This window comes from Rhamphochromis sp. 'chilingali' (genome assembly GCF_963969265.1).
Source record: "Rhamphochromis sp. 'chilingali' genome assembly, chromosome: 4".
Taxonomy (NCBI): domain Eukaryota; kingdom Metazoa; phylum Chordata; class Actinopteri; order Cichliformes; family Cichlidae; genus Rhamphochromis; species Rhamphochromis sp. 'chilingali'.
Genome location: NC_137948.1, coordinates 2,618,007 through 2,637,624, shown reverse-complemented (window position 1 = coordinate 2,637,624; position 19,618 = coordinate 2,618,007). Strand labels below are relative to the sequence as shown.

General features: G+C 39.4%; 1 protein-coding gene across 1 annotated transcript in view; it reads right to left on the bottom strand.

Annotated features, from left to right (window-relative positions):
* sorcs3a (sortilin related VPS10 domain containing receptor 3a) overlaps positions 1-19,618 on the bottom strand; it is a 269,454-nt gene that overhangs the window by 15,610 nt on the left and 234,226 nt on the right. Inside the window, exons 19-22 of the mRNA XM_080881313.1 lie at positions 15,941-16,127; positions 9,475-9,608; positions 5,851-5,974; positions 5,284-5,396 (exon numbers count right to left, since the gene is read on the bottom strand). Coding sequence (XP_080737439.1) covers positions 5,284-5,396; positions 5,851-5,974; positions 9,475-9,608; positions 15,941-16,127 — 558 coding nt within the window. The remainder of the gene's footprint in view (positions 1-5,283; positions 5,397-5,850; positions 5,975-9,474; positions 9,609-15,940; positions 16,128-19,618) is intronic.

Sequence of the window (19,618 nt, the reverse complement as noted above, 5' to 3'; positions counted from 1 at the left end):
ATGTTGACTTGCACAGCAATCTGTCCTTAGTTTAAAAATCTGGAGGATCATCTGATATACTGCAAATTCATCACGGATACAAAAATTAAATCGGGATGGTAAACAGGAAGAGAGGTGAGATCCTCAGAGAGGACAGGCTGCAGGGAAGTCGGCTCAATTTGGTTTGATATGAAGATTTCACAATGCAATATTTTGCAAGTTCATTTCAAGAAATACTATTTGAAGAAGATAAACTCCAGAGGGACTCTGAAAGTTATTATCTTGCTACACTTTCACTTCTTTTTCAGTTTTTGACGTGAAACGCTTTAGTTTAAATGTAAAGCAGATAACCTCTACTGACATTTCAGGGTTTTGGAAATGATTTTGTGTTTGTAGCTTAAACAATATTTAAGACATGCAGACACCCAGATGTTGCCCTTGAATTATTAAAACAATAAAAACAACTCTTTAACTACTGTTGCCTTTCTCTCTAAGCATGAACATTGTTGTAGTAAAACTTTCAACTAAATGTTAACCTCTCTTTCTTAGCTTAGCATGTTAGCATGCCACCTAGAATGGCTGGTGGGAAGCTCACATGTTTTTCCAGGTATGTTCTCCAGGTTGTTCCAACAAATGAACATTTTGTTCTGATGACAGCACCTAGATTAAAACCAAGTGAATTGTGACCTAATAATCTATCTCAAATCAAATCAAATCAAATCACTTTTATTGTGATTTGATTTGATTTGAGATAGATTATTAGGTCACAATTCACTTGGTTTTAATCTAGGTGCTGTCATCAGCACCTAGATTAAAACCTAATCTAGGTGAACCTAAAGAAATTGCTGGCAGTTCAGGAAGAAGCAGAAAAATTTTCATAAGCAGTCGGATTCATCTTTCTGGAACCACCAATGTCATATCAGTCAGGAATTGACTGGGTGTCGCACCATGAGCCCATTTCAGGGATAGATGATGCTTTTTCTTACCAGAATCTATTAAAAAGGATATGAAAGAAGTAAATACAAACTTTTTCCAATTCTTGTTGAAACTAAGCAAAAAGGAATATGATGAAATGTAATCAAAGAAAAATAATTAACCAGAAATGTAGATTTACTGTCGACTGCCATTTCTCTCTATCGACTTTACATTATCCTTTCCCAACATTGTCTAAAGTTTGTCCATGGACCATCCCAGGTGCACAGGTCAGGGAGAGGAAAAATACTCCTAAAAAAACAAATAATAAATAAAATGAAATACCAAAAGATATAATTCCATTCTTGTTGATAAACATCTGAGATTTCAAGCCTTGTGTTGCTGTGAAAATGAAGGTCAGGTGATCACCGACATCAGTGGGACTCCTCCTCTGGAGATGAAGATGGTACTACCTTTCATTATTATTAATATTTCAAAGGTTTTCTTCACTCCTAAAGCTTCATATGCATTCCAGTCATTTGAAAGTAAGTTAATTGTCAACATCACAACTGACAGCAGATTCAAATGACGAGAGTATCACATCAGAGTGGATGGTTTACCACGCTTCAGATGGATAAAAAAGAAAATCAGCGCCTCTGGGGAAGCAATAAAGAGACAATAGCTTGATAGCTTGCATTAACCTTCGAGGGAAGCTATGGAGGAGGATGAACACTGTAAACTATATGAGTCTGAGCAGAGAAACGTTAAGGGAATATGAAAGGGAGGTGGCTAAGGAAAGACAGAGTGGACTGAAATAACCTTGATTGCTGAACGCACGTTCAGGAACAGCAGAAGCGCTGGAAATGAAATGAGCCTATAGGCGAAGAGTGCAAAATCATGACATGATACATTCGGCAGTGGTGCACCTCCGTTAAATGGACCTTGACTTTAATTGCGATTTGTTCTCTTCCTCATCTCCTATTTTATTGTTTGGGAGTTGTTTACTATGTTGAAATGCCATCAGTTGTGGACTGGCCTGTGTCTCCACCAAGACTCCTCAGCCATAACAAAATGGAGGAAAAATAACCCTTCCTGTCACCACTTGGACAATATGTTTGTCTGGAAATGAACTTTGTGTCAGATGCAAACACATAAACAGATCTACAGCCCTTTCACATAAACAAGTACCTGATATGAAAGTCTGACGGCGTAATACGAAAAGATGAAAAGTGGCAATTCAGACACTAGTGTAATATAACGGAAAAAAGAAAAACACATATAGCAACTGTCGCTCTACTTTTTCATATGGATTTCACTTCAAGAAGAACTGCATGGTTATGTATTGTAATCTTAGTTCTATGATTGATGACACAGCCCTCTAATGTGTACTATGGCACTGAAACTCAGCATGTGATAAACCGAGTGCACCAGAGTTCTCGGTGTGAAAGTAGAGTAATTATCCTTCTCCACAACACAAATGGCCCATTTCACTGAGAAAAAAAAAACTGAATCAATTTATTATTATGAATCCAGACTTTTGATTCTGCATGTCATGCCTCAATAAAAGCTACCCGTAGGCCCAGACTACAGGAAAGACAGGCGGTTGAGCTGTGAACACAGTGCAGTCAAGTGTAGGTGGTAACTGTGATGTAAAGGAGGACAAAAGCATTTGAAGCAGACACTTGACATGACTCACAATGAGGGAGAAGTAACGGAGAAAAAAATCACCTGCGGGCCACTTGTGCTCCCACATTTCTTCCACTGTTTGCACAGGTCTAAATCACACTGTATCAGCATGCCTTAGGACTGATTGTTTTTCTTCAACAGTGGCTTAAAGGTGACGTTCTCAAGACATGTAGTTAAAACCACAAATAATATTCAAAGGTAAAGGTAATCTGAGGCAATGCATCTCTTTACTGCTGCTTAACAGAACATTAAAATTAGTTAATTAAGAAATTTGTTTTCAAACCACAAATTTGTTTAAAATCCTGTTCAGAGTACTTTTACTTCACAACAACACTTGCTTTTATACTGCAAGCTAAACAATGTCTGAGGCAGAACTTGGCAACAATGAAAAGGAAGAACCTCCCTTTAACAGGAAGTGACCTCCACCAGAGCCAGACTCAGGTCGGGGCAGCCGTCCGTGAGCAGACGATTTGATTTAAGACAACTTAAAAAATTGTATTGCCAACATCTTTCACCAACATACCTGTCATTCTGTGTTTAAAACACCACCACAACAACATTATTTTTGTATTTAGTTATTAATTTTGCTAACTATTAATATTCATTATTACTGCTTATTAATAGTTCCTTAATAATAATAATAATAATAATAATAATAATAATAACTTTATTTATAAAGTGCTTTCAAACAAAGTGCTGAAAAGTTATTCGAAGATAAAAGATTAAAAAATAAATACATCCAGTACAGAAAAAACAGTATAAGTTAAAACTGATAGTAATTTAAAAACTAACGGACATAGGATAGGGTGAACAAGTGGGTCTTAAGCTTAGCTTTAAAAACCTCCACAGAGCATGCCTGCCTAATATGTTGAGGGAGGTTGTTCCACAAAAAAGTGGCACAAAAAGAAAAAGCACGTTCCCCAATAGTCTTTTTTTCTGGCCTTAGGAACTTTTAGAAATCCAGAATCCTGAGACCGAAGAGCACGGGAAGGAACATAGATGTGCAAAAAGTCAGTCCCTGCAATTTATGACAATTTATCTCCCAGTATTGGACAACTTCCTTACTGGAAGCCCCTTCCTGATCACTTGTAGTTGCAGCTGCAATTTCAATGCAGGCCTCAGACATGACCAGATTAAAAACATCAACAGCTTCTGAGGAAGGAAGATATGAACATAACTTTTACTGTTTTTGCATGGAGGAAAAAGAAGACCGCGTACAAACTGTTCTCCCAAAAAAGCAACCACTGCTGCTAACACAGTATTAGCTGTTTGACAGCATGCTAACATGAAGCTAATCGCGCAGTAGCCACACTGATGTCTGTTGACCTGCGACTAACAGGTAACACAGCCCTGTTTCTACCACAGAATCACTGTGGAGATGTTAAATGTTCTTATTTCTAACTTTGCAGTTTGCTTTGTATTGAAACTGAAACAGCATAACAAAAACTTGTGTGTGTCCTCATTAAGACAGGAATGTGTATCTGTGTGTGGGACTGTAGCCTCGGGTTTGTAGTTTTAACTGGTGACTATTTGACATTGCATCTCAGGGACAGACATCATAGTAATACATAAAAATAAAAACAAGGTTGAAGTTTAGGCTCACAGGGTCACTTTATTCGACTGTTTTAGATTGCTGAGAAAAAAGGGAGGAACAATTAATCCAACTGAGTAGCAAGAAAAAGGTAAAATTGAAATATGAACTTTTCAAAGATTCTAAAAAGCTGAGAGCCTAAACTTCAGACATCCACACCGTTTCTCACATGCTGAAATGGTTTAATCATGAGTGAATTAACACCAGCATCAGAGCTCTATTTAACTTTGGTAATTAGTGAAGTGCACAAGCTTTCAATAGCTTGAGAAGACATCAATAACTTCAGTGATTTATTTAAGAGGGAGTCAAGTTGGAATAAATAACACAAGTCTGTCCGCAGGATCGTTAATATCAGTTCAGCCTTAACTGCTTTAGTGGAGTCTTGTTATTGCTAATAAACAACATGATGAAGAAAAGCTAAAATCACTTTTAAGGCAAATTACTTGAAGCGAAGCGGCACAAAATTCACAGCGAACGCTAAAACAATCAGCTCGCAAACACAGGTCTGACTCTGGGGTTATCCGGGTTACACACGAGCTCCCCTTGAACCACTTTAAACGTTCCTCCAAAGGCTCCCACCTGCAGCTCCAAATGCTCGATACGCTGTTAAGATGGCTAAGAGCACAGCAAAAAAATGCAGCACTCTATTCATGAGCTGTGGATGGGGAGATGAGTAGCACTTAGCAGTGATGGGTGAGCTTCCCACACACACTCGCACACCTCCTACGATCAAGTGCGCACACACAAACACACATTAGCCACAGTGACAGGTATCGTCACTCCTTGGTCTCCTAGGCTTGAAGTTCATTTTCTGACTTTAAAATTAAGAAATCGGCGCTCGTGAAGGCGTCTCGGGAGAGAAGGAAAGCAGAGTCGTCTTCACACCTGTCTGATGATGAATCACGGGGTGGCCGAGGGCGTTCTCTCGCTGCACCAGTGAGCCCAGAGTATTGGACCGCAAAGGGGTATATGAAATAATTGAGAAATAGCAGGATGAGACGGAAAGTAGGAGTAAAGAAAAAACGATGGAATGGAAAGAATCTCAAGATGGAGAAATGGAAGGATGGAAGGGAAGGAAGAGAGAAGGAAGCAGAGAGAAAATGAAAATCACTCACTTGGAGCAGAGCCTTCTTAATTACTCTCCCCACATCCTGTCTCCACTCGGGTATGTCAGGGTTGAACTCGTCCAGATTAGGGGAGAAAGATAAAAGTAGAGATTTGAAGAATTCTGTCGAGGAGAGTCAGGGGAGAATCAGCCATTAATTCACTCCCATCTGAAGGCATTATTCTCAGTGAGTTTCAGGTAGTTAACACTTGATGAAAAGAAGAGGCTTTCTCATATCCCCCGCACTTCCCTTTGGCTAAATGTACCAGATGCACTTCTAGATAATTAGAAAATGTCACAGCTTTACGCCAACCCATTCTCTGGTAATAAATCATTGCATTTTACAGATACTTGCTGCTGGATCACTTCATTTTAAATGAAGACATATTCTTTAGAGGTTCCAGCAGTAATGTGATATATTTTAGTCAAGTAGGAGCTGTTTTACATCTTATACAGGGTAAAAATAAAAGAAAACAGTAAAATTGGAGGACTTAAATAAAAAGTATTTAACTGCCTCCCATTAAACTGCAGTTATGTGTTGTTACCAGCTCCGGGAACACAGTTAACAAATACTGACCTTTGACTGCTATAGTCTTAGTGTCCTGCAAGATGGTGTTGCTGGCAGCCACCTGAACAGTTATGGTGTGCATTCCCTCACTCTGAAAGGTGTGCGAGATGCTTCCATCCAAAGTTATCACCGGCTGCAAGCACAGTTTTTAAGTTACAGGTAAACATAATAATGTCCCAATTTCTTTCCAAGTTCAACGTGTAACATTGGTGAAACTGCACACCTTGGCACCAAAATCCCTCATGAGGAGGAACATGAAGTAGTATGTTATAAAAACTGTAACAGGTACTCATTTATAAGTATACACAGTGAGAGTTTAGGCCCTACCAAACAAAAGATGACTGAAATTATAGTGATAGTTTCGGTAGTAGCTTAAAAGTGTTGTTTCTGCTTTAAAAAACAAAACAAAAAAGCAGATCCAAACAGAATCAGTGAAATACATATACTCTAACAATTCCAGCAATTGTTACCATGGCCGCATCACAACAGATGTGGAAGAGGAATCTGGTCTTTAAGTCTAACGTCATCAGCCGCTTCCGGGTCCAAACTCCGCTTCAGGTCCCAAAGTCAAATGAACACTGCAGCATCACTGAGAGTTAAAAACTGTCTAAATTCTTTAATAAAATGATCAGTGTGGCTGCTTTACCAGGTGTAACTATAAAGTTTAACATGCAGGCATCAATGAAAACAGGATTTATTAAGTTTAATGGAGTTTGAAGTTAGCAGGGAGTTAGCTCACTAGTTTCCACCTAAACATGATATACCATGTCCTGACTGATGGATTCTTGAACAATGAAAACGTACAGCTCTGCTAGCACTTCCAACATAAAAGGAGACCGACAACTAAACAGCAGTGGTGTTTGTAGGGTTACTGAAGTTGGGCTAGCTGGTATATAATGATGTGCTACGTGATTGCTAGCTATACAGCTATGTTAGCATAACATAAACACAGTGAAGCTGAAGGATGAACGCTAACTTTTTTCCACTCGATAAAAGTTAACGTGAGGGTTCCTGATGGTTAGAGACAAATGCAATTGCAGGATGCTGTAAACGAACCAAACTTCAGTCAGGAGAACAACTGAGATAACCCATCCACAATACGAGGTTAGTCATTAATATACTGCTGCAAGTGCTGGGCTGTTACATCGTAAGGTTTTAAAAACTGAGCTTTACAATGAAGAGTGGTAGTAAAACTAATAATAAACAGAAATACCTAAAGTTGTGTCGTGGTATAAAACTGGGGATAGACACCACTTCACAAATTACAGGCCTGTTTCTTTACTTCCACAATTCTCCAAAATCCTAGAAAACCTGTTTAATAAACGATTAGACAAATTCTTAGATAAACATAAATTACTCTCTGACAGTCAATATGGATTCCGATCAAAAAGATCAACATCACTGGCATTAATCGAATCAATTGAAGATATTATAAATGCTATAGATCAGAAACAATATGCAGCTGGACTATTTTTGGATCTTAAAAAAGCATTCGACACAATCAATCATGACATATTAATTAATAAACTGGAACGATATGAGATCAGGGGGGTTGTACTGCACTGGGTGAAAAACTATTTAAGTGACAGGAAACAATTTGTGAAGCTGAGTGTCCATTCCTCATCATGCTTGGACATTACTTGTGGTGTTCCACAGGGCTCTGTACTGGGTCCAAAATGTATTATTTATATAAATGATGTTTACAAGGCATCTGATGTATTAAAAATTAGTATTATTTGCAGACAACACAAATATTTTTTGTTCTAGTGGGAATCTAAAGGAGCTGCTGGATACAATTACTTCAGAAATGTGCAAAATTGAAAAATAGTTTAACAGGAACAAACTATCGCTAAATCTAAGTAAAACTAAAATAGTCTTATTTAGGAATTCCCTTAGAAATGCAAGTGCGAATTCATATAGATGGTGTGGAAATTGAAAGAGTACTTGAATATAAGTTTCTTGGTCTGATTATAGGAAAAAAATATTACTGGAAGTCACATATAAATCATATAGATAACAAAATTGGAAGAAGTGTTTCAATCTTGAGTAAAGTCAAACACATTCTCTATTGTTCCCTGATTGCACCGTATTTGAATTACTGTGCAGAGGTTTGGGGCAATACTTACAAACGTCTGCTATCATCAATCTTTATATTACAAAAAAGGGCCATAAGGATAATCCATGAAACTGGTTACAGAGATCATACAAATCCACTATTCTTAAAATCAAAAATTCTAAAATTCACAGATCTGGTTCATTTTCTCACTGCATAAATTATGTATAAAGCAATAAATAACCTGCTTCCTGACAATATTCTAAAACTGTTTTCTAAAAGAGAACGGGGATACAATTTGAGGGGGGAATTACATTTAAAACATCCTCGTATCCGTACAACATTAAAAGGTTTTTGCATCTCTGTGTGTGGAGTGAAGCTGTGGAACAGACTAAGTAAAGATATGAAGCAAAGTCCAAGCATGGCGCAGTTTAAACAGCAGTTTAAGGAGATGGTTTTTGCAGGGTACAAGGACGAGGTAGAAATTTGATAGGCTGTTCTTGTCCAATATTTTCATGTGTGTGTGGGTGCACGTGTATTTTGGGTGTATATATCTGTAGGTTGTGTATCCTTTGAGGTGTAACTGGGGTTTTTGAAAATGAGTATATGTGTGTGTATGTGTATACATGTATATATGGATAGATAGAAAGATAGATATACATATAATTATTTATTTTTTTTAAATACATGTAACATATAATGTAATTGTAAGGAGGATTTCTGTATTCTGTTGATTACTAGATAGTGGAAAAGGGGGTGGGATTAAATAAGCTTATGCTTCTTCCTGCTCCTTTTTGAACATGAAAGTTATTTGTGGTTGCTCATTTTCCTTTTGTTTTGCTTTGTTTGTTTGTCTGGTTTTAATTCTATGTTGTTATACTTTTTCAACATGTTCAAAATAAAGATTCAATCAACCAAACTCAGAGAGGCCGACAGGGATCACTGACTGTTTTTAGGTTCTTGTTCAGATTAAATAGAACAAGATACAAAACATTAAAACCTGTTAGAAACACAACAGCCTCAATAAACACAGAGTAGTTTGGACCCGGAAGCAGGGTTCATCATCATCACCTAACAACCGGACAAACGTGTGAGTCTTGGTTCTGATTCATTATCATAGTAATTTCTATAATACAAGCATCAAACCTGAGGTCCTACACAAGTTTATTAGCTCTGTATTAAGCCTGTCAATCTGCCCTGTCCAATCAAAAATGACACTAATTGGCTTTTTAATACATAATGAGTGTAAAAATGTGATGCCGAGAGATCCTGACCAAGCATCACTATGTGATTAAGACACGAGACGACCTTTCAGCTAATGTTAACCTGAGCGTGCTCTAAGCACACGAGACATGTTCTATCACTTTTGAGGACTTGGCTCTGGATCTCTCTTTTGTTGCTTTGTTCTTCTTAAACATTAAAAACACTTCTCAAGCACAGATAAGAGCATTTATATTAAGCAGTCTACTAACAGCAGCACTTACTATACAGCTTAAAAAAATAACAACTGAAATCTAAATCGCAAGCCACAGAAATTTCAATGAAAATGTCTTTAATGAGTCTTTCTTTGCAGACGTTACCTCAGTATTGTTTCCTAACCACCAGAAGTAAGTGACTGTGCGTGAGTGGCTGGGTAAGACCACCGCTGTGATGTTCACTTCCTTGTTTCTTATGACCACAAAGGGAGCAAGAAGCTGGACATGCTCCACTGGACCTAAGAAAGAAACAGGACAGACGGGTTGATGTCGTACACGGATTCAGTTAATGAGGCAGACTTCAGATCGTGCTTCTCACTCAAATACAAAAAAGGCAGTTGGCGGTACATGGGGTGCGAAGCTTGTTCAGTGCACTCGGGTTTCCTCCCACAGTTCAAAGATCTGCACCTGAGGTGAATACATCTGTCTCTGTTTCTCTACATGTCTGGTGCAGTTTGGGTAAAGACACACTCCCATCCCAGCCCCCCAAACTCTGGACAGAATAAGTGGGTTAAGAAAAATGGATAAATGCAAACACTGTGAAAAGAAATATCATATAAACTCATAGTGAGGAACTCTCAAGGTGCAGCCGAGTGTCCGTTACTACGACGTGATGGATGAAAATCCTCTAAAATGTAACACCTTTACTTCTGTAACCATGTTGATGCAACTCAATCCAACATTACTGAGAAAGTTTATCTTTATGAGGACAGTTAAACAGTCGGGGACTTTTTATGTCACTCGAAACAAGATAATTGTCACATCTATCAGTGTGACAATCAAATGATGTAACAGCTTCTAAGTAATAGAAGCCCCCCCTGCAGTTTATTGCCTAATTCTATACTGCAATCACTGCGATGCATGTCAGACAGACCTTCCCAATTAGGCTGTGCGAGTCTGCTGGCAGGTGTAATGAGACTGCCTAATAGGTGAGACATATATGGCGGCCTGTTATAACCATGCACACACTGCGATGGCAGAAGATGAAACACTGTATGTTCGTGTGATCTTGTTCTCATTCATATTCATATTTATTTCTTCATCCGAGTTGTGACGGTACATTTCTTAATAATGACTATTCTAAGTTGGGCGCATGTTTGTTTTAAATTATTCCAGCCTTGTATTTTGGAGAGAAAATAATCAGCAAATGGAAGAGTTTTCTTTCTGCCTGCTGTGCTGTGTTTTTAAACAGTTGACAGAAGTAATTGCTTTCTCTGTGGCAAAACAAGGGTTTTAAATAGAGTTTGCATTTCTGCACATTATGGTTTGATAAACTGATAAGTTGAATTAAACAGTTCTATTTTTTTTGTTCTTTATTGTCTCCACACCACAAAATCCACTTTATGCACTTCTTTATAATCATCTAACAGAAAATTCAGTTTTATTTATATGGAACAACAACAGACATCTCGAGGCACTTTATATTATAAGCTAAGGAGCATCACAGACAGAACTCTAATGATCCAAAGATGCCCAGTTGGATAACACTCATTTATATTTATGTACACTATAAATTATTATAGTGAAGGTCCACCTGGGTCTATTCCAGAAAGCAGGTTAAACTAACTTTGAGACTGATATTCATGTGAACTATGACATCAACACAGTAAACATTTATACTAACGATTTAACGAAGGCTTGACTCGCCGCAGTCGTCCTCTCAATGAGAGCGACTCAGTAAAGATCACCGTCTTAGCGCTGCGATAGGAAGAAGCGCCCCGGTGACAAAATGATTGCTGAGGTTTCTCTGCAAAATGCCTCATCTTTTCCAGCTGTTCCATTCATCTTCTCCTGTGTAATGTCCGTCCTCCTGCACTGGAAAGGCTGCCTGAGCGTTTGAACCCGGCTGAGCGTGCCAAATTACCAAGACTGGGAGGTACGTGACAAACTGGAACCCCACCAAAGTGGACCATGTGCTAGCACTTGTAATGTAAGTTTTGCTCTTTGCAATTGCCCGTAATGAATTTCCCAGAGGAATCCACCTGAGAGATTAATAAAGTTTTATCTAATCTCTAATCTACAAAGCATAAAGGCAAACTTTTGAAAACGTCAAAACCACACTTTGTGACTTTTCTTAATTAGCTTAAATCTTAAAAAGATCTGTGGAGTGATTTGGAGGAGGATATACCAAATTTAACCTGTAGCTGCACACACTGCCTGCTTCCATCAAGCTGCGTGACTATTAAGAGACGCAACTGACATGTTTACTTGGATAGTTTGGACTTTTCTTACTGCATTTTACATTTCTGACCAATTGTCACAGTGTGAAGCAGTCAGAGTTCAACAAAACTGCAGCTGAGCCAGAAAAGTGAATGTCTTTAAATACAAACCCCGCCTTTTATTCTTTAAGAAACAGGAGTGGACGTTTGCTGGTTTCTTTTAATAAGTTAACACTATTTATATATTTTCAGTGCTAGTACTCATTCATCTGACCTGAATTTTCCATGAAGGAATAAGCTCTACTCCCAATGTCTCATGTCATCAACTCTGAGATATTTATTCTGGTGTAACGTGACAGGAGCAAACTTCAGGTGACAGCTACTGTCTGTGAAAATGTAGATGAAACATATAGCAGGCAAACAGATAGTTTAGCTATTTTTTGCACATATGTAACATTATTGTTTGACAGAAAACAGAACCATTTCACTCTGATACTAGTGCTGACGAGCAAAAAACTCCCAAAAATGTTGACACCATCATGAATTTTTTGACATAATACCTTCTGGGTAATACTGCAAACCTCCCCACTAAGAACCTAATGGGACCTGACAGGGGTCTGGGATGGTTTACACTAATCGTAGAGATGAAGTTTGCTGCCATGGACAAATGTAATACACTATTTTTATGGAAAAACTCCAACGAAAGGTTCGTGTAGTGCTCATTTCTCCGAGGCTTCTATTAGCGCTCATCCTCTTTAAGCAGAACTAATCTTTATCCCCAACTTCGGATGCTGCGTGTGTGTGTGTGTGTGTGTGTGTGTGTGTGTGTGTGTGTGTGTGTGTGTGTGTGTGTGTGTGTGTGTGTGTACTGTATCTTTGTATGAATGGGAGAAGGTGAGAGAATTGTTTGGTATTAAATATGCTCAGCTGAGAAATCGTTTGTAGTAGTTTTTGGCGTTTCTCCCTGAAAGCATCACCTACACTGTGAAATAAATCCAGCTGAAATTGTTCCTGTCAGAAATATATACATACAGCGCAGGCTGGCTGACTTTTAATTTAGGAGGTTAAATTAAAATTGACTGAAAACATGTAGTATTTAGAATGTTGGACTGTTTGTAAGTCATTAAAATGTAAAAAAAAATAATAAAGATATTGTTGGAAAAAAAAATTGACTGAAAAAAATCAGCAAAAATAACAGAGAGACAATTCAACACTTACAGAAAGCAGCTTGAATAATTTCCATGGAAAGTTAAAGTGATACACTGTTTTGTTGCTGTCTGAACAGAAGCTAGAAGGCATGACGATCCAGTAATTTGTTATTTGTGCTGCTGCGTAAAACCTGCTCCACTTTAAAAGTAATCCATTGTTGTGATGCCGTATCCTCAGATAACTGCCTATTAGCTGCAGTGGCCTTAAAAGCTCACTTCTCTGTTTGTTCCTCACAGTAAAACCTTGCATAAGCAAGGTTATTATGACCTTTTTCCCAAAACTTGTTTATCACAGCTGCTGTATTACAAACCCTGTATAGGTGAGCACAGTTCACTTGAAATGAGTTTAGCGTGGATCAACAGTGTGGTTGCCGTTCAGGTGAACGAATATACCACCTGGAGCTAAGTACCGTGAAATCCACATCTGAAAAAACATTTTACTGCTGATCAAAAAAATGCATTAAGTGACTTAATTTCATTTGATGTTTTTTTTATTGCTGATGTCCAAAAGGACTGCATCTGACCATCCATCTAAAGGCTTTCTCTCATTTATTTGAAGACAGGAAGCAGCGACTTTCTACAAAAATCCCTGCTATTGCCTGAAGGTCTCTCTTCCATCTCCAGTATAAATAGTGAGCAACACTACATCATTTATATGAACCAACAGTCATGTCCCAACATTACTGACTCTGACACAAACGTCTTCATGTCTTCAGAAAGTATTCTGGTCTTAAGTAGCAAAGCTAATGTTGGCTGGGTGGGTGATATCCAGGCGATCAACTCTTTTGTCTAAATAATTAAAAAAAGGAAAAACAAACAAATCACAGCAGATCCTCTTCCTCCATCACACCCTGTCCCAGCATCCTCCTCTGTCACGCCAACCCTCTAAAGCCTCCTTCGCTACATCCCTGAATCTTCTCTGTGGTTTCCCTCTATTTCTCCTGCCCAAATTCAACATTTTTGTCCATCATATTCACAATCCCAGCTCTGCACATGTCCAAACCATCTCATCTCTCCATCTCAGTACCTCCAGCTCAGCCTCCCATGTTTTTCCCAGTGCTACCATCTCTAAACCATACTGACTGATGGCAGGTCATACTATCATCCTAAACCTAAACCTTCCCTTTCATTCTTTGCTGATATTCTTCCTCTCACTCGTCTCCACCCACTCCACCCTGTCTGCACTCTCTTCTTCACCTCTCTCCTGTACGTTGCTTTCGACGGTCATCCATCTCCACTGTTGCAGTTGTCTCCCCATCATTCTCACACATGTACATTCTCACATATCACATTGAGGTGACTGTTGTCCTTATTTGGCGTTATATAAATAAAACTGAACCCTGGACAGGTCGCCAGTCTGTTGCAGGGCCAACACACAGGGACAGACAACCATTCGCACTCACATTCACACCTAGTGGCAATTTGGATTATCCAATTAACCTATCCCCACAAGCTGCATGTCTTTGGACTTGCAAATCAAATTGAATTATTCTGTCTTGCATCTACAGCCTTTAATTCCTCTTTTCTCCAGAGCATACCTCCACCTCTCCAGGCTCCCTACTCTCACTACAGACCACAATGTCTTTGGCAAACATCAGAGTCCACAGAGACTCCTGCCTGACCTCATCTGTCAGCCTGTCCATCCCCACTGCAAACAAGCAGGGCTCAGAGCATCCCTGATGTAATCCCACCCCTACTTTGAACCCATCTGTCACTCACTGCACACCTCACCACCATCCCTCTGTTCTCATACATGTCCTGCAGCCCTTCACATACTCTGCGCTTTGCTCCTGACGTATTCATGCAGTACCACAGTTTCTCTCTTGGCACCCTGTCATACGCTTTCTCTTGATCTCCAAATACACAGTGAGGCTCTTCTGACGTCATCTACATTTGTTCATCAACACTCTCGAAACAAACATTGCATCTGCAGTGCTGTTTCTCAGCAGGAAGTTGGATTGCTGCTCACTAATCATCACCTCTCTTCTTAACCCTTTAATGTCCTTTGTATCATATTTGATACGAGTTTCTGAGATCTGTCTCTCTGATCAATACCTTCCATAATTTCAAAATGTTATTGACAAAACTCTTTGTTTGGTCTAAAACTAACATTGTTGTTAACAAAAAAGTTGCCAAAAATGCCCAATGTATCAAATGTGATACAACAAAGATATAATAAATACATAATGAAAATACATCTCAGAAAACATCTCAGTTCCAAAAAATCTAAATTTTCTGGCTATTATTTGATGGTTTGGATCTACAGGGTTGAGCTAGTATGACGGGCCCGTCGGGCTCTGTTTCACTCTTCTGTACCACCTTTAGAAGTCAGTCCAGCAACAGGCATTTGAAACACGAGCAAGACCGGGTACTTTTCTTTCAAAAGAGATGTTTAATGAAGGTTTAAATTAACATGGCGGGACTCGGTCAGAAACCTGTGTTGCTTCTGACTCCTCAACTACATAACCACATATTTACAGTGTGCCGGAAGCCCAAAATACCAAAAAGCACATTAGAATTTCTATATTCTTTTAACATAACAGTATTTGTGAATTTACATAAAATTATATTCTTAACAACAAAAATGTACATTTCTCTTTTTAACCCCTTTACCAGTGCCAATAAACTGACCCATCTTTAACAACTCTTTGCTACATCCTGGTGTAACCTTCTTTCAACCTTACTGTTCATGCTGGAGGGTGAAATCTGAACATTTTATCATCTTACCTAACACAACTTTAGTGGGTATGTGTGTGCATTGTACCAAATCAATAACAAAATATGAGCACGTCTGGGTCAGAATAAAACAGAGCTTTTAAAATGAGATTTTACAGACCGTTCAGTTTGTAAAGTCTCATTCTGTTCCTACATTATAAACATTCTCCTATCTTAACACACTGTATACAGACAGGAAACGCATCATTAACTGATGTTCATGGATGTAGTCATACACATCTGTGTTTATCAGTAATGCTTTGTGGCCTGAAAAGCAAACAAAGTATTAAAAGTCTACTAACACTCTGCTTCTGGGCACTAAGTTAACTGCTTTGAGTGCAAACTAAAAGTTGACTCAGATGACGGCATCGACAGTTTTGTCTCTTATGTCGATGAAACAGAGAGTGAACAGCAGCAGTCATCTTCTCAGAGAGGATTTCAGTTGAAAGCAACAGCACGCGTTGTGTTTGTGACAGTGTGGACACTTACATGTGACGTGCAGGTAGAGTGTCGTGGTGTCGTAACCGAGCGTGTTCTCTGCAAACGCCGTGACACGGAATATTCCGGCAGACTTGTAGACGTGCTTGATCCCTTCCTCGGTCCAGCTCAGATTGGAGTATGAAACTGCTGTGCCGTCACCAAAATCCAGCTGGATGTTGGTCCGCAGCGAGTCCCCCTGAAACACAGCACACCAGCGTTTCTTCAAGCTATAGACAAACACTTTTACTGAAATGAGTTTTGCAATGTGGCTGCTTTACAGGGAAGAGCTGCACTGAAGAGATGGAAAAACAGAAGCCACGACAATGTGAGTGATGCAGGCAGAGGTAACATTTCTAACACACGTGCCTCCTGTCAGGACCAAACCAGGGGATATTTCCCTTCCTAGGCAAACACATAAACCGCAACACTGTGGAGCCACTACAAGTTAGATACAACAGTGTGGCTTTAATCTGATTTTATCAAAACAAAGGCATCTTAAACCATACCTCAAACTTAAGGTGCATGAGCACACTGAGAGAAGCAGCATTTTGTTGACCAGACGCAAGAACGCGATTATGCAGCAGCATGGTGCAAAGTGCTAAAAGAGATTGTGAGACTAATAGCACAGAATGGTAACAAAGTATCAGCAGGTGAGGTTATTTGCGCTTTAACACTGACCAATCACATCCAATTCATGGCCGGGAAGCAGGCTGTGAGTGAGTCAGGAGAGTCTGCTTCCCTGAGGAGAGAAGGCTGGCATGGGGCGGATTCAACGAAAGCTAAATATAGCTCATTAATCTAAAGCACTTCAAGTATGCTTGTGAGGGCAAATTCAAAGTTCTAGGGGCTTACGTTTCAGTCTGTTCTGAAAGCACTTGTAAAGAACTTGTTTTTTGGTGAAGTCCTAGGTATAAAAGATGAAATGGAACAACTGACATTTTTATATTGTGCTGATTTAATGACCCCTCAAAGTTCTTTAAATTTTCATTTAAAGACAGTCCGTCTCTGTACACATTAAGTGCTTTAGCTCATACACATAGCCATCGATGTGAAGTAGATGATAATTAACCTACAATGCAAGTCTTTGAAGTTCGTGGAGGAAAGTCATGCAAACAAAAGGAACACACACAAACTTCATGCAGAAAGGCCCCACCCAGGGGACCAGGAGCCTTTCTGGTGAAGTACACAATGACCATGATGCCATTAGGATGAAGAAAAGGAGATGAGCTTCAATAATAATTATACATGAAATAAAAGTTTTAACAACCTACTAATAATCCAAATAAAAAACGGTGATTATGATTGACCGTGGACAATAGTCACATGATTGAATTTCACTATTTGCATAAATGAGGAGAGAAATGCTTGTTGCTGTGTGCTGCCATACGACACACCCAGTGGCTGAATGAATGGAAGTGCCCAGCATTTCTGGCAGCAAGATGTCAGCAGCAGATCCTGTAAAATCCCACAGATCAAGCTGACCAGCTGCACTCCTCAAGCCACCTCAGCGATGCTCCCACCAGGCTGTCTGGCACTGATGATCTGGCTGTTTGAAAAGTTGCTTCACATCTTTTCACCCAAACATGATGACTAAGAGAACTGATCCAATATCCACTAATCTGTAGACCTCGATATCTACTAACATGTCAATCAACAGTTTTGGTGCTGCCACAGCAAACGCCCGATCCCCTCTGAGCTTACGATTAGTCCTGGGCACGCTCAGGAGGAGCTGGTCTGCCCACCTGAGGGACCGCGAAGGTATGTATGGATGAAGAAGCTCAGAGAGGTACAGAGGGGCAGCATTGGACAAACATTTAAAAACAAATAAAAGCAGCTTAAAAAGGATCCTAAATTGCACGGGCAGCCAGTGAAGTGAATATAAAACTGGGTGATATGCTCGCATCTACGAGTGCCAGTTAAAAGACGTGCAGCGGCATTCTGAACTAGCTGCAGTCGAAAAGCAGAAGGTCGACTCACCCCATAATAATAATAATCCAGCCGTAATCCAGAAAGTGCTTAATTTTGGCCAGCTGCCTCAGATGAAAGAAACTAGACTGTACAACCGACCCGATCTGGCTTTCAAGCTTAAGTTCAGGATCCATTTTAAAACCCAGATTAACAATCTCTGGTTTACAAAATGATTTCAGGGTTTGCAAATCAACACACTGAACAGCAGTGGAGGCAGGTCTGAACACCATTACTTCAGTCTTAGAATCATTAAAACAAAGAAAGTTTAGCGCCAACCACGACTTGACGTCCTCCAGACATGTTTGCAAAGATTTACAGACGACACATCTTTCTTTTTAAGAGGAACATAAATCTGGCAGTCATCTGCATAACAGTGAAAAGAGAGTCTGTGTCTCCTAAAAATTGAGCCCAAGGGAGGTAAATACAGTGAAAACAGGATGGGACCCAGAATGGAACCATGCGCTACTCCATGAGACAGCGGAGCACCGGAGGACTCACAGTTTCCTAAGTGAACTGAAAAGGTTTGATTTGTTAAGTAAGACCTGAACCATTTCAGAGCCACACCTGTTACACCGACACACTGCTCCAAATGCGAGATTAAAATTTCATCGTCTTCAGTGTCAAATGCAGCAGTTAAATCGAGTAAGATAAGAATGAGCCTTTCACCAGAATCACCTGATAAAAATATACCATTAAAAATTCTTAAAAGTGCTGATTCAGTGCTATGCATTGCTTTAAAACCAGATTGGAAAATCTCCTGAATATTTTGCGCATTCAAATACGGGATCAATTGGTTACTTGCTACTTTTTCCAAGACTTTAGATAAAAAGGGCAGCTTAGATATTGGTCTAAAGTTTTCAACAGTGTTTGTATCTAGCCCAGGTTTCACGCCTCACAGCACGGGCTTCATCGTTCAACCAGGGTTCAAACTTAGGATGCCTGATTTTTAGAGAGGCAACAATAGCCAAGGAATGAAACCAAGAACTGAGTTCCTCTACGTTTTAGAGTGCGTCAGGAATAGAGAACTGAGTGTAGTAGGTGGAGAACTGTGCTGCAGTGAAAGAATTTAACAAACGAGATGGCTGAACAGGGACATGCCCTCTGAATCCATTTCTAGACAAAGAGATGTCAAACAGAACCGGCATCAGAGAAAACAGGGTCAGAGACTTTCAGATTAAAAGCAGGCAATGCGTGCACTAAAACTAGATCGAGAGTGTGGCCACACTGTTGTGTGGGTGCAGAACATCGAACTAAATTAAAAGAATCAGTAAGATTCAAAAAGTCTTTAACCATGCGCTTTTCTAGACAGCACACGTGAATATTAAAATCCCTGACAATAAGAAAGGAGTCATATTTTATCGTGACTTCAGTCAGAAATGCAGCAAATTCCATTATAAAGTCCTTACTGTATTTTGGGGCCCTGTATATTATTTTGCACAGTACAGGGGGAGAACAGGCTATTTCAAATAGCAACAGCTCAAAACTGGAAAAATAAAATTTGAATGAAACCTGTTTACACCTGTAGCGATTTCTGAAGATGGTCACAACTCCTCCACCTCGATCAGATGTGTGTTGGACATTAGAAGAGCAGCAGTCTGAAGGAAAAAGTTCTGGAATCACCAGCAGTTATCCACGTCTCAGTTAGGCAGAGGTTGACCTCAACAAAACACTGTTTCAGGTATGTTTGAGAGCTGTCAGCCTTTCTTTAGCTTCTTCTGC